The sequence below is a fragment of the Neoarthrinium moseri genome (assembly GCF_022829205.1).
Source record: "Neoarthrinium moseri strain CBS 164.80 chromosome Unknown scaffold7_Wmoseri_CBS_16480, whole genome shotgun sequence".
Lineage (NCBI taxonomy): Eukaryota > Fungi > Ascomycota > Sordariomycetes > Amphisphaeriales > Apiosporaceae > Neoarthrinium > Neoarthrinium moseri.
In genome coordinates this window covers 604,352-618,355 of record NW_026055121.1, presented here as the reverse complement: position 1 = coordinate 618,355, position 14,004 = coordinate 604,352, and the positions used below count along the sequence as shown (strand labels likewise).

General features: G+C 53.9%; 4 protein-coding genes across 4 annotated transcripts; 3 read left to right on the top strand and 1 right to left on the bottom strand.

Annotated features, from left to right (window-relative positions):
* Positions 1-1,012: 1,012 nt before the first annotated feature.
* Positions 1,013-2,971, top strand: JN550_003135 (uncharacterized protein; the record flags this gene model as incomplete). The annotated part of the gene is made up of 2 exons (XM_049314505.1): positions 1,013-2,512; positions 2,567-2,971. The coding sequence occupies 2 exons, from the start codon at positions 1,013-1,015 to the stop codon at positions 2,969-2,971; spliced, it is 1,905 nt and encodes a 634-aa protein (XP_049174970.1).
* A 1,188-nt stretch (positions 2,972-4,159) lies between these two features.
* JN550_003134 (uncharacterized protein) lies at positions 4,160-6,226 on the bottom strand (the record flags this gene model as incomplete). Its single annotated transcript, XM_049314504.1, has 1 exon — positions 4,160-6,226. The coding sequence occupies one exon, from the start codon at positions 6,224-6,226 to the stop codon at positions 4,160-4,162; it is 2,067 nt and encodes a 688-aa protein (XP_049174969.1).
* Positions 6,227-9,841: 3,615 nt separating this feature from the next.
* JN550_003133 (uncharacterized protein) lies at positions 9,842-11,443 on the top strand (the record flags this gene model as incomplete). The annotated part of the gene is made up of 1 exon (XM_049314503.1): positions 9,842-11,443. One exon carries the CDS (start codon positions 9,842-9,844, stop codon positions 11,441-11,443), a length of 1,602 nt encoding a protein of 533 aa, XP_049174968.1.
* A 1,075-nt stretch (positions 11,444-12,518) lies between these two features.
* JN550_003132 (uncharacterized protein) lies at positions 12,519-13,748 on the top strand (the record flags this gene model as incomplete). Its single annotated transcript, XM_049314502.1, has 1 exon — positions 12,519-13,748. The coding sequence occupies one exon, from the start codon at positions 12,519-12,521 to the stop codon at positions 13,746-13,748; it is 1,230 nt and encodes a 409-aa protein (XP_049174967.1).
* Positions 13,749-14,004: the final 256 nt, after the last annotated feature.

Genomic DNA, 14,004 nt, shown 5'->3' with positions numbered 1-14,004 from the left:
TGGCACCAGGGGTCTTGGGGCTTGCAGCTGTGGCCGCTGGACGTTGCAAGAGCAGAGACATGATTGCGTCGTGACCCAGCGGGCGATGACGTCGTGGCGGTCGGATCTGCAAACGGGCCCGGATGACAGGCCCAGGGTGCTAAGTTAACTGCTGTGGACGGGGCAGGGGGGGAGGGGGGGGTCAAGGGGGGTCAAGGGGTGGCCATGATGCCACGGAGCGCCAGGATGGTTCTGGAGCTTGGGGGGGACGTTGGGCCCTGGCTGGGGGGCCCGCATGTGGCTTGACGGGGACGCTGATTGCAGCGTTGGGCGGCCACTGACGTCTTGCACCTGGCGCGCTGTGGCTCATTCAGGGTTGACCCCCCTAGAGCACTACCCAGGCGTGCGGCGTGTGTCGGGGTGTCGGGGGGCCTATCCACTGGCTTGGCGGGGCCTGGAGGCGCCTGTCGGGGTTCTCGCTCGAATTTTTGAGGGGCAGCGGGCGGCGGGCAGCAGCACCAGCACCAGCACCAGCACCAGCACCAGCACCAGCAGCCGCCAAAGCCATGTCCAGGCCAGAGCGAAATCGTGGTCGTGGACTCCGAGTGGACAGTGGGACACGACACAAGACAGACGGACGGAACCACGTCCAGACAACATCGGCGCACTGGGACTGAAAGACCTCGAGCTCGTCCCAAGGCATGAATTAATTCGTGCCGTCCCAGACCCAACGCCCGGCCTCGTTTCTTTTTCACTGCCGATCCCCTCTGCTGTCTTCACGGACTGACTGACTGACTGACACCTGACTCCCTCCCCCCCACGCAACCGTTTGTCCAGTCCGTCGTCCCCTAGGCGCCGCCTGCCCTCCATCGCAGCCAGCCCGTCCCATCGATCAGTCGAGAGGGGCTTGGATCACCGTCTGTCGCGGCACCCGCTCTCCGATCTGCTCGATCCCCAACACCAGACACCAGACACCAAACACCACGACCCAATCTGCCCCCGCGAGCCTTCCCCAGGCTGCCAGGCTATTAACATGGCCGACACGCCAGACACTCCGGGCAGTCCTCCCCTCACTCCCGATACTCCAACCCCCGAGGAGCTGCCCGGCGATGTCCCCAAGAGGATGCCCTCGCTACGATCCGTCTCCGATCCCCAGAACCCAGGCCACCCAATGTCGGCCTCGTCCACGCCCCTGGGCGTCCTGTCCAACGCCCGACGGCCGCCCATCAACACGGGAATGTCTAGTAGCCGCAATCTCCCCGACGACCTGAGCGCCAAGATGCGAGCCTTCCACCTGTCCCGCCAGGGCAGCTCGCCGCTGAACTCGCAGCCCAACACCGCAGCGCCCCAGTCTCCCTCGACCGGCGCCCCCGGCGGCGGCCCCGTCATGGGCGGGCTACCGGGCAACATGCGCATGCCTGGCCTGAGCCCGGGAGGCCTGCAGCGGCCGGGGGCGCCGTCTTTCCCCAAGTCTGCGCCTTCAATTCCCGCAGCCGGCGGTCTCGCTGGCAAGCGGAAATTCGGGCTCAAACTGGGTGACATAGGAGGAGGGCCTTCGCCTGCCGCAGGCTCTCCAGCGCCTGGCCCCCCTGGCTCGGTCCCACTCCCACAGCCTGTGACGACCGGTGCCCCCTCGCAAATGAAGCAATTCGAAGAATACATCGACTCGGAGAAGGGATACTTGACCTTCAAGGGAAAGGCCATCATCACCAACAAGGGCGTCGAGTTCTCGGATGGCAATGTCTTCAGGATCTCCCTCGATGAGGTAGAGAAGCTGGACGAGCTGGGCAAGGGAAACTACGGCACCGTCTACAAGGTTCGCCATAGCAAGCCCAAAGCCCCGAGGTTCGGTCCTGGCTTGTCTGGCTTCAAATCGGCCTCCGTTGCCGGGCTGCCCACAGATAAGGACGTTTCGGATTTACCAACTGACCCCACGGCCGGCGGCACCAGCGGCAAAGTCATGGCTATGAAAGAGATGCGCCTTGAGCTGGACGAGGCCAAACTGGGCACAATCATCAAGGAGCTCGTCATCCTGCACGAATGTGTATCTCCATACATAATAGACTTCTATGGCGCCTTTTTCCAGGAGAGCGCTGTCTATATGTGTATCGAGTACATGGATGGCGGGTCCATTGATAAGCTCTATTCCGGGGGCATACCCGAGAGCGTCTTGAGAAAAATCACGTACTGCACAGTCATGGGCCTCAAGGAGCTGAAGGAGAAGCATAACATCATTCATCGAGATGTGAAACCCACAAACATACTGGCCAACTCGCGCGGGCAAGTCAAGATTTGCGACTTTGGTGTTAGCGGGAACTTGGTAGCAAGTATCGCCAGGACGAATATCGGCTGCCAGAGCTACATGGCTCCCGAGCGAATTTCCGGCGGTCAGTTCATGTCCACAGGGGCATCCGACGGTACATATAGTGTGCAGAGCGATATCTGGAGTTTGGGTTTGACCATTATCGAATGTGCCATGGGCCAGTATCCCTACCCACCGGAAGTCTCGTCCACAATCTTCAGTCAACTGAGCGTGAGTTGCCCGTGTACATGCAGTTCTGCGGGGCATGTTACTGACGTTTTCTAGGCTATTGTCGAAGGAGATCCTCCCGACTTGCCCACTGAGGGCTATTCTGACACCGCGCGCCAATTTGTTCATGGATGCTTGAACAAGGTGCCCAAGCTGCGGCCGAACTACCAGGCCTTGCTGAATTCCGAATGGCTAAAAACTCTTACCAAGCCCGAGACTATCACCGAGGAGGATGAGGAGTCAGCCGAGAATGACGCCAGCGCAGAGGCTCTTGCAAACGCAGCAGACAAGCTGGATGTCAGTCGATCGGGCACGGAAGACGCAGAGGTCGCCGCTTGGGTCAAGGACGTCTTGGAGAAGAAGGCGACTGGCCAATACGGCATCCAGGTTCCAAAGCCAGCTCTGCACGCTGCACCACTTGATGCAGTCAGCCCTCTGGCAAGCCCTGAAGCTCGTCACTGAGCCACGACCTTGATGATGACGTCACTCCATGATACTGGTCGACGAAGTACGTGGATGAAGAGGGACTTCGTGGCGGAGAAACAATCTGCGAACAGCAGGTCTTTCGCAGTGTGACACAGTTTTCTAGATCGCTTCTTCACTTCTCAGCAAACACATATAGCATCACTCGGCGTACAGTGTTCTTTGCAGCCCTGCCCAAACGCGAATGATCTCACTGGGCAGCTCTCCTTTGTTATGATCGACACCGAATAAAGCACAATCGACCCACGGCAGGGTTTCGGAGGATTTACATTATAGACGGCGTCCCTTGTACACGATATGGGACGGCGTAGAGGCGGTTTGGTTGAGTTTTTCCCGCCTGCATGTCAGAGGACTTTGTGAAGGAGGAAGCACATGTTGAAAACAGGTGCCAGGAGCATGGTACATGTGGGGATGACTGGCGAAGCATACGCAGGGGCCAAGCCTGATGGTTATGACGGGAGCATCAAGCGGGGAGTTACATACACGTGCATAAGACGGGAGGTCAGACTGTAAAAAAAAACAAAATCATTTCGCAAGATAACTTCCAAGCCTGGCAAGAATAAGAAAGAGCCTTGGCAAGCCAGCGATGTAATGTCTACCTCGAGAATTTCACCATGTCTTGAAGAAATTTCAAGTGGCAATATATTCCGACTGAGTCACCGTTGAGCCCGACAAGAAATCCTGACCCGACAGCAATAAGCAAGTTTGTTGGAAGCAGTATTCGATCGTGATTTATGGTGCATTGTCTTTTGAAACCATGTGGCCAGGATGCCGTTATCAACTGACCGTGAAATTGGAATGCTTGCTTACACTTGTCAGAGAGAGGGGTGCCCAAACACATGCTCCTTGCCTTTCCTGGCATTGTCATCGATTTACCTGGTCTTACTCGTACTACTGTCTGTGAGATTACGTCAAATAAGGGCGGTCTTGCACTGTCAACCCGTATTACCCAAGCTATGCTGCCCTAATTGAAGACCCCGAGCCTACTAACAGGAATAGCAAGGAACACTGCAGTACTAATAGAGTGAGGGGATCAAAGCTCAGACTGGATCATACACAATATATATATGACAATGTATGAGAACGATCGGTGCCAATTGAAATTTGAGGGATATGCTGATGTACCTCAAGCACTACGTGTAGCTGGCCTGGCACATACAACGTATCTTAAGGCAAGCCCAACCACAGATCCAACAACTTGGGATAGCTCGGCGTACCGAGCCCCGTGACCGGATCCCAACCCTCCACCGCCGGGAAGCCGCCGCTTCCGCAGTTCGCATTGCTCCCGTTCTTGATATCGGTCAAGGTATCCGGGTTAGCATACAGCACGGGGTTAATGAACCCCACGGAGGTCTTGCCGGCGGCCTGGCGCTCCTGGTTGATGAGGGTCAGGACGGCGGCCCACAGCGGCGCCGCCAGCGACGTGCCGAAGAAGTGGAAGTCGGTGCCGTTGTTGAAGGCGCGGAAGTTGGCCCCGTTGGCCGCGATGTCCGGCCAGCCCCGGCCCGCGCGGTTGTAGATGCCCCCGCCCTCGCCGATGTTGGTCGCGTCCGCGTTGGCCACGTACGAGGGCAGGCCCGGGTCGTGGTCCGCGAAGTAGGTCGCCAGCGCGTCCTTCTGGTACTCTGGGGCCGTGAAATAGTTGGAGAACCCACCGCTGGACGAGAAGCGCGAGGCCGGATCCGGCGCGGGTGCCAATGCAGTCTGCATTGCCGACTCCGGGTCATGGATGGTCTGGTTGGGCTGCAGCTGCGTGGCGCCGACGGAAGTGATCTGGGAGTTGGTCAGGCACTGTTGTATAAGCAAGACGGGCGGAAGAGGGAGACTCACGTAAGGGCATGAAGACACTGCGTCGGGGTTGTAGATTGTCTCGGTCAAGTTACCGCCCGACAGACAGCCGCTCTCGGTGTCATCGCCAGGGAAGCTTGCCACACCGTAGTCTCCGGATGCAATCAGGAGCGTTACGCCCTGCAGGCCGAGCTTCATGAACTCATCGCATTGACGTTGCATGTAATTCTTGGGGAGGTCATACTCAGCCTCGCCATACGATATTGAGATGACCTTGGTCGGGGTATAGACGCCGCACATCTCGGGATGGTCGTAGCCACCAGGCGCCGAGTCTGGGTATGAGGCGTCGATTCCTGGGCTGTCTCCTGTGATCCCGTAGGCACTGTAGTTGCAGTACGATCCATCCAGTGCGTCTAGGAACGTGTTCATGAAGCCAGGAACCCCTGACTCGATGTTGGGAATGTCATCGACCTGGTACACTGTGATCGTCTGCGGGTATACAAGAGAGGAGACAATGTCAATGTCAATGTCAGACTCCCCAGTATTGTACTCAGAGTCTTGTGGGACTGGAGCCTCACCGCCGTCAACGGAAGCCAGGGTTGGTGCTGTTCCTTGAGGAATGTACGGGGCGTACTTTGCGTAGAATAGGTCGAGGTCTCCTTGAGCGTACGTGTCTCCGGACTCATATAGCCCGACTGCGTTCCCTGGAAGCGCCGGATTGTGAGCTGGTATCCCATAGAGAGCCCGGTAGCATGGAGGTGTGAAGTTCTTGGCACATCCCGATAGGTCATCCCCGAGGTGCAATGTGCTGAGCGCCGGGTCCGCCCAGTTGTCGGGAGACGGGAGAACCTTGAACGGCTGGTTGCGCTTCCCAGCGCTTGAGAGGGACCTCTTCCGCATTGGTGAAGACAATTTGACACCGGGGCTGATGTAGTCGATGTGTCCCTGAACGTGCTGCGGAACGTAGTACTCGTCGCACCCAAGCCGCAATGTGCCCTTGTGATCGACCTCATGGTACTGTGTTTGAAATAGAGACTCTGCCTCGCTGACGGGCATGTCAATTGCGAGCCAGCCCTTGTTCTGGTAGTGTGTTATCCGACTCGCGTTGACTCCAGATTGGATAAGCCAATTGCGTACCGAGGAAACGCTCTCCTCTTTCGGCGCGAAGAGCTCAATGACCTCATCTCGGCTCAGATGATTACCAAAGTTCGGCGACGACGGGTCTGCAACGTCCATCAACCGGTCATAACCCGTCTCCAGATTGGTCTGTGTAAGTCCAATCCTGAGTGGGATTATGGCATCAACATCAGCTCGAGCATGCTTCGCGCTCAGGCTCCGTCTTCCGATGCCTGACGCGTGTCTCGACTCATGTAGCACATAGGGACTCGAAGGCAGACCATTGGCAGCCGAAGCTGCGAGCAGCATCAACGACGTGACCGGCTTCATTTTCTACAGCTATCAGACTGAATATATGCAAGCCACCCTGGCAGTAGAAAAGCACGATGAAGCTTATAGCAATCTTGGCTTTCCTTGGCGGGCGTACCAAGACTATTTACACGATCCCAAAGCCCGGAGCCCGACATTTCCGTGTTGTGATTTGCTGCAGATTTCACGATGCGACCTTAGCCAGGGGACGGTGGGGGTAATGGGGTCTTCATCTTTCCAAATACGGTAGGTTGATAACGCACGTCCACCGGACTGGGTAGTGATTGGCGTAACCATTGAAAGATCAAATTAGTCAAAGTCTGTGCACAAAACAATGAACAGGAGTTTATCATACTTTGTCAAGTTGGAGTTACTAATGAAGCATGGGTGAGGGATCTAAAGAACTGGTGAGGGTGTGCAGATTCCCTGATGTCACCTCTCGCTATGAGAACTGCAATGTCATCTGGGGAAGGCTATAGCCAACCACATAACTCCCGGAAAAGGCCAGCCCATGACGCGTGCGTATACGGTGACCCGATTGAGGTTCTTTTCCAACTTCGTCAGCTGCCCTCCTTCAAGATGAGCACAAACAACAGCAATTTTTTGTTTTAAATCCGCCGTTCAGGTTACTGGGCACACACGCTCTATACAAGTGCGGGGATCAATGCCAGTATTAGTCGGAATGAATCGAAACCTCTAGAGGCGTTCATCTCACTCTGGTCTAAACCTGTTCAGATGAGTGTAGCAACAGTGGCTAATATTTTTGGCATGTTCATCTATGAAACTACTTGGACCTTGATAGCATGTGTTCAAGAGAAAGTCTGGCTCGAGGAATAAAGCTCTCGCTTACAGTTGCCCCCAGTTCGATTGTGGAGTTCATTGTACTGGATCACTAGCAATTAATACATCCAAATAAGTCACATAGAGGGGGGATTAAACGAAGGGGTATCAAACTCTTCATAATACCATATTACCATAAACCCAACGCCCTTTCTCTTTCACACCTCTGTCACGTCCATAAATGTTCCTTGTGACACTGGTACAAACCAATTAATGAATCATGAGACCCAATAAAACTTTCCTCACACTTCCCACTTACTGGATACGAGAAAAGAAATACTAGTCGTAGCAAGAAAGTTCTGCCAAAAATTTAGACATATGTGAAATTTGAACGCGTCCGAGAACACATCTGTTCAACTTGTATAGCTATTAATCAACATCGCAAACGAGTAGCTCCATAAGCAGTGCGATTTGCAGGTTCCTGTGAGAAAATATGATACATTATATAGCAAAGAGCTCCGAGAGACCATTGACCGACTCCGATTTAGTTAAAAACACGACTGAGCTCATGCGCATACACTTAGTCAGCTGATGGTTGCATATGTTCTAGACCCTTCAATATCTGTGCTGGGTTTTCCCCCGTTGTCTTATCTGTTCTTCAGAGCACGTACAGTTAGAGCCAAAAGCTCCCATCCCGCCGAACAGTACACTTAGCGGCTTATCCACCCCAGTTTGGAGTATCTAGATCTTGGGTATGAATTATGGACTAAATATTAACGTAGTAGTTTCATTAGTAAGACTGCATATAGTCCCTGGAGGTCACTGAGAAGGATATGTGTCTAGCAGATCCTGCATATCGATAAAAGTTTGGGATGTGAAGAGGACGATAGCGCGTACTTACAGCGAAGCAGCGTCGCTGCCATCGGCTAATCCTTAATGCACCACGCCGATACTTTCGATCATGGCTATTATTGGATTTCATGTTCGTCAATGAACATACACAGAGATAACCACCTACTGTAGAATCCCAATAGCAATTTTGCGTGGCGGTCAAAGCCAACGAGCTGTGATCCACTATTACCTGCAACGCAACCCAAACTGCAGGAGCCCCACCCGCTTACAATGTTGGGGTCATTTCATTGCAAGGGTCAATGGCGCGGACAGCACAATCGAGATACGAGATGACGATCTTAACTGGACTCTGTCAACATCATAAGCAGCATTTCTTGCCATGGAAATTCCGACTCTGCATATCGGCCAATTATCCAGTCATGCTTGCATATGCTCCTATGGCGGTATTTAGCGACCTATTTGGAGGCTTGCTTGTGCGTTTGGACTATTTACATCGTGCATCTGCACGGTGTTCTGGTCATGACGTACTCTTGCGTCGTCATGGTGTCTATGGAAAAGAGCGGCAGGGCCCACAGCGGGAAGATTCGCTCGATCACCGATGTGCAGTCTGAAAACCCAACAGTGAAAAGTTCGAAAGTAGAGGGTGCAAAGAAAGTTATATATTGAGCTAAGCGCAGCTGATTAGCATCGGTCGGACGTCCTTTAGTGAGAATGATTCATACAATAGCAGTCGGTAGGCTAATAGATCTTCGGGCACTTTAATTATACTAAAGTTAGCCACGTCCTGGAGCAGGCTTTCCACCTTACCAATGGCCCGGCGTTCACCTGCGTGCTACCCATGTGCCACTTTAGACTTTCATGATCTGGATGGAACTTAGCATACGGCCTGTAAGTGAGACTGTTATTGGTGGAATGTTCGTAATATGCACAGAATATAAGGTTCGTCGAAATTATGCTTTCCCTCCTACTTAATCCGGCAAGTGGTTGGCCTGCACGTCAAATTCCCCAGGTGCGCATAGTTCACCGCCGAGATCGTAGCCAGGACCGCCGAAGAGCTGCGATGTAGCCCTACCGAACGAAGTCATTGTGAAAGCTCCACGCAACACGAACAGGTCGACAACTAATGTAACATAAGGGTCCAGGGTCGAGCGCATCATTCAATCCAGATTTACTCTTAAGCTAAGTGCTTCGGTATCTCAAGAGCAGATGCACCAAGCGTGGGTTAAATGACAATTTTTTCTGGCTGGTTGGCCTGCTCTTCTTCCATCGTCGAGGGCTCGCCGCGTTTGTTCTCGGAAATGACAGAAGTGATGCAAGCGGCCAAGACCTCCAGGCTCGGATTGAGGCTTGGAAATGCCAATTTGCGTCAGCCGGGCGGCCGATATCATCCTCGTTGGGGCGACGGGACCACGGCTCACGCGACAAAAACATCCCACGCCTCGTCCAATTCTCACTGGGAAAAGCATCTTCTATTTATGTTCTATCAGTGTAGCATTGCAGCGAACCCCACGTGGTTGGGGTTTGACGACTTACCCTTGCAGATAAGGATCCTACCCTAAGATGGCAGGTCTTTCGCTGTGGCACGGGTGAGGGACCCGTTACCGGGGGGCCGGCCACCGCTAAGGTTACCCGTCTCAACCCTCAGCTTCGGCGCGTATGTCGCTAAACGGAGTGTGCCGAGAGCGAAACCAGTTATCCACTGACGGCTCCGAATGTTAGTTTATTGGGCCAGGCCAGGGTCCGGCGTACTACATTGGCACGGATTTCGTGCTAAGGTGCATCCTCCACCATGATGTAAGCGATAAGCATGCACGAGTTGTTGTGATCAGCATTCCCTAACCTCGTATAATCTCACTCGCATCCAACTAGCAAGGAATGCTTTCCAGCTGTGCCGCTCAGCCCAACATGTCTCAGCTCGCCCTGTATATCTACTGCGTTCCTTCGACTGTTTCGTTTTCTTTCAGATCCATCTTGGGAGGCGTTGTGTAATTCATAACCTGTACGATGCGTCTCTCCGGTGCCTTGGTGGCTATCTGTGCCTCGGCCCTCAGCAAGACTGCTCAGGCCCAATGCGAGGAAGTTGTCCCTGGGCAGTACACAGGAACGGTCTTCCAGAACAGCCTTGCGAGCACGCATGCTCTATCGGAGATTGCCTTCTTCAAGATCAGAGACCCCTCGGGTGCCCATACTTGCACTTCCGATGGTGCCGCAGACCTCAGTCTGCTCACATTCCAGTCACTCAACACCTCTCAGCAACGGCCAGTCAACTCTGACCTCCAGCGGGCAGTGATCGTCATCCACGGCGCTAGAGCAGATCCGTGGAACTACCATGCTGGGATGATACAAGCCCTAGAACAGGTGGAGGGTGATGGCATCACTGCAGACAACGTTGCCATCACGGCACCGTACTTTCCAAACGACGAGGATGCCGGTACTGGATATCCATACAACGCCAACGGGGTAAGTCCAGCAGAGAAGTACCCGTCCCCAGCCTTGGCTTGGTATGATGATCGTTGGGCTGGCGGAGCCAACAACCAATACCCTCCGAATACACCAACGGTATCGGCATTTGATGTTTTGGACCAAATCATCCAGTGGTACGGTAACAAGGAAATGTTTCCCAACATCAAGCAGATCGTTGTTTCGGGGCACTCAATGGGCGCGCAAATGGTCCAACGATTCGCTGCCGTAGGGAAGACGCCTGCGCAGCTTGGCATAGATACGCCCGTCAGTTATTGGGTCGGCGATCCCAATAGTTACGTGTGGATGGCGACTGACCGCCCGCTGTCTACCGGCAAGTGTGCTGCCTACGATAACTATCGCGAAGGCTTTGCCAATTACCAGTCTTATGGAACGGAGAGGTCGCCGTCGTTGACGTATAACGAGCCCTTGGTAACAGCGGGCCGCGACGCTATCCTGCAGAATTACAACAGCAAGACCATTGCACATGCGCGTGCAACCAAAGATAAAGGGGACTATAACCCTGATAACGACTGCGTCACATACCCAACCGGACAGGACCGCAATGAGCGTTTCTTCGAATTCATAAAGCGATTTCCGGCAAAGTGCGAGGACCCAGCGGGTGCATGCCACACTGTGGACATCGTGGTCTCGACGCATGATGCCCCAACCATGTTTCGAGCGCCCGCTGGCCTGGCACGCCTGTTCAAGGACAATTGGAATGGTCTGGGCGGCCGTGCGTACGACTTTGGCTATCCTCGCCATGCCACATACGATGATCCCTACCCAGATCCAGCTCAGGCCGGACAAGCCATCGTTGGCAGTGACAGTACTGTCTATGCCGGGGGCAAGACATTCCGGGGCTGTTTCTCGGACGTTGATAAAGCGCAGAGCGTCGGGTCCTTGGCAGTATCGGCATACGTCGGAGACCTAAACTCTCGTACGTATTGCTCTCAGCTGTGCACTGATCGCGGCTACCCAATTGCTGGCGTGAGCTGGCAGAACTGTTATTGTGGCAATGCCCTTGGGAGCCAGACGGTGCAGGTCGTTTCGACGTCGTGTCAAGGAGGTTGCCCAGCCGGTGACGCATCCGCAACATGTGGTGGTCCAAACCGCCTGTCGGTATTCTCTAGTATCGACCTCTAAGCTTAATGAGTAATGATAGTATCTGTAATGTATCTTGTGTCATATGGGGCTCCTTAACTCTGAGTACCTGGCAACCAGCGCAGACGCCACCGGGCTGTTTGTCATGGTCTTGCCTTGAAGTCTAAGGGAAAATAAATGAAACGAGAGGATTTTCTAGGCCATTATAGCGTGCGCATCATACAGCTTGGACCGACCGGCTGCTCTGTGAAAGGAGTCTTGCTGTGTCTCGGTTCGAGGACTTTTCGCGACGAAACGGTAGTGGACTATCGCCCTGACGTTGTTCTCTCGAAGCGCACACACGTGATACGTTCCCCAAGTTCGGGAATACTCCAACTGCTCTTTGGGACCAGGACTACGGGTCACGTTGTTACACAATATCAATGGTTGCCAAGACAGCGTCGTCGTAGTCGATGGCAGTCCTGCAGGTCGGGATGTGGGAGGCTGGAGAACACAGTCCACGGCAGTTGCCATTTCACCCAGGAAGCCTCGCTGTTGGCACTAAACTAGCGGGCTGGAATGAAACAATATTACCGACAGTAATTGAGCCTCAAGTAGTTTGAGCGTCCCCAGGAGCCACGTAATTCGTCAAATGCCAAGCACGCGCGAGACCCGATTGAGCGTTCTGGGCCGTAAATAATTGTCGAAATGAGGTCTGACAGGTTCCTGTCTCGTTGACGCAGACATCCCAAGTCCGTTGCATCACCGCCCAACAGAGATAACGACGGGCTGAGCCAAGCTTTCCTAGTTGACTTGGACAACATTTTCGGCTGCGTGGGAGCAAGGGACGCGCAACAAGTGGATCGGCATTGAGTGCGGGGGATAGGCACTGTGAGCCTATCCAGTGCCATTCGATGTCATCCATGTAGATCTGGACGCGCTTTGAACCGCAACCGCTTGCTTGGCACCTCGCAAGATGAGTGTCGCCAAGGACGTCCTTTCGACCAGAGGAAGGATAAAAGGTAAGAAACCTCTGGCCCCAAAAGATGGTGGTTCTCCCATGCTACCGCGCCCTGTATTCAAATTCTCGAATTGAAAACTCGCGAACCCATATCCGAATTTCATTCTTGGTATCATCATGGTAAAGGCCAGCGCCTTCTCTGCCGTTTTGGCCTTCGCCTCCTTGGCTGTCGCCCATCCTGGCGAGCACCACACACCGGATCAGATCAAGCGTGAAGTCAGCGCAAGAGGGTTGGCTCATCATAAGATGACCCGGGCCTTGAACAGCTGTGCCGACACCCCTTCATTCCAAGCTCGTAACGCCCGTGCCCTCGCTCGACGTGCCGAAACAGCCAGGCAGCTTCGTGAGAAGCGCAACATCTCGCACAAGCCCATAAATATCGGTAAAAGAGATCAGGATGCCCTCGAGAAGTGGGTCGCCGTTGATCACCTTAACACTGATGGGTACACCCTCGACACGCCTTCTGACACTCTGTTCACCGGCAATGCTACCTGTGCTCTGGTAGAGGAGACCACTATTGGGCCTTATTTCGTCGCCGGAGAGCTGGTTCGAACCAATGTCACAGAAGGCCAAGCAGGTGTCCCTCTCCATCTGGACATGCAATTCGTCGATGTGTCGGATTGTTCTGCAGTGTCGGATATCGTTGTTGATATCTGGCATTGCAATGCCACAGGTGTCTACTCGGGTGTGTCAGCCACAGGCCAAGGAGGGCTGAACAGTACGTTTTGTCGCGGCGCCCAAATTTCAGACGACGACGGCGTAGTTCAGTTTGATACTGTATTCCCCGGGCATTACACAGGTCGTGTGACGCACATTCACATTCTCAGCACCAAAGACGCTAAAGTCCTGTCTAATCAGACCTACGAGGGTGGTGTGGCAACGCATGTTGGTCAGCTGTTCTTCGATCCGGACTTGGTGGCTTCAGTCGAGGCGCTTGACCCTTACACAAGCAATGCCCAGAGCATCACTGATATCCTATCCGATGGCATTGCAGCCGCAGAGGCTACCAGCGACTATGATATCTTTGTGGACTATGCTCTTCTAGGCGATAAGCCTACAGATGGTGTTTTAGCTTGGATCACTGTCGGCGTTGACTCGAGTGCGAACTACTCCGACTCGGCTACGCCCGCAGCTCACTATTACGAGGGCGGAGGTGTGGATACCGGATCAAGCATGGGAGGTCCGGGCGGTTCGGGCGGTCCGCCTTCGAACAGCGACGGCACATCTTCTACCTCGAGCACTACTGCTGTCAGTACTGGTACGGCTAGCTCCTCGGGGGCGGCCTCAAGTTCAACAACGACCTCGGGTGCCTCGAGAAGGTTGGCCGCGCCTTTCCGATTATTCTAATAGAATCAGTCTGCCTTCAGACACCGCCACAAAGCGAAAACAAAACGAATGCCAACGCTATACAATGTCATGTCCCCCAACTCTTGTGAACTATTGAATGGACGTCTGACGTAGATGATGATAATGGTGACTTGCAGTGCCTACCCCACGTGATGTATACTCGCTTAGAGGAAATTCACTCGTCAGGAGTACAACAATTGCAGTGTTCTTCCGAAAGGACAGGTTTACTTGTGATTAATCTGCACAAATCGTGAAT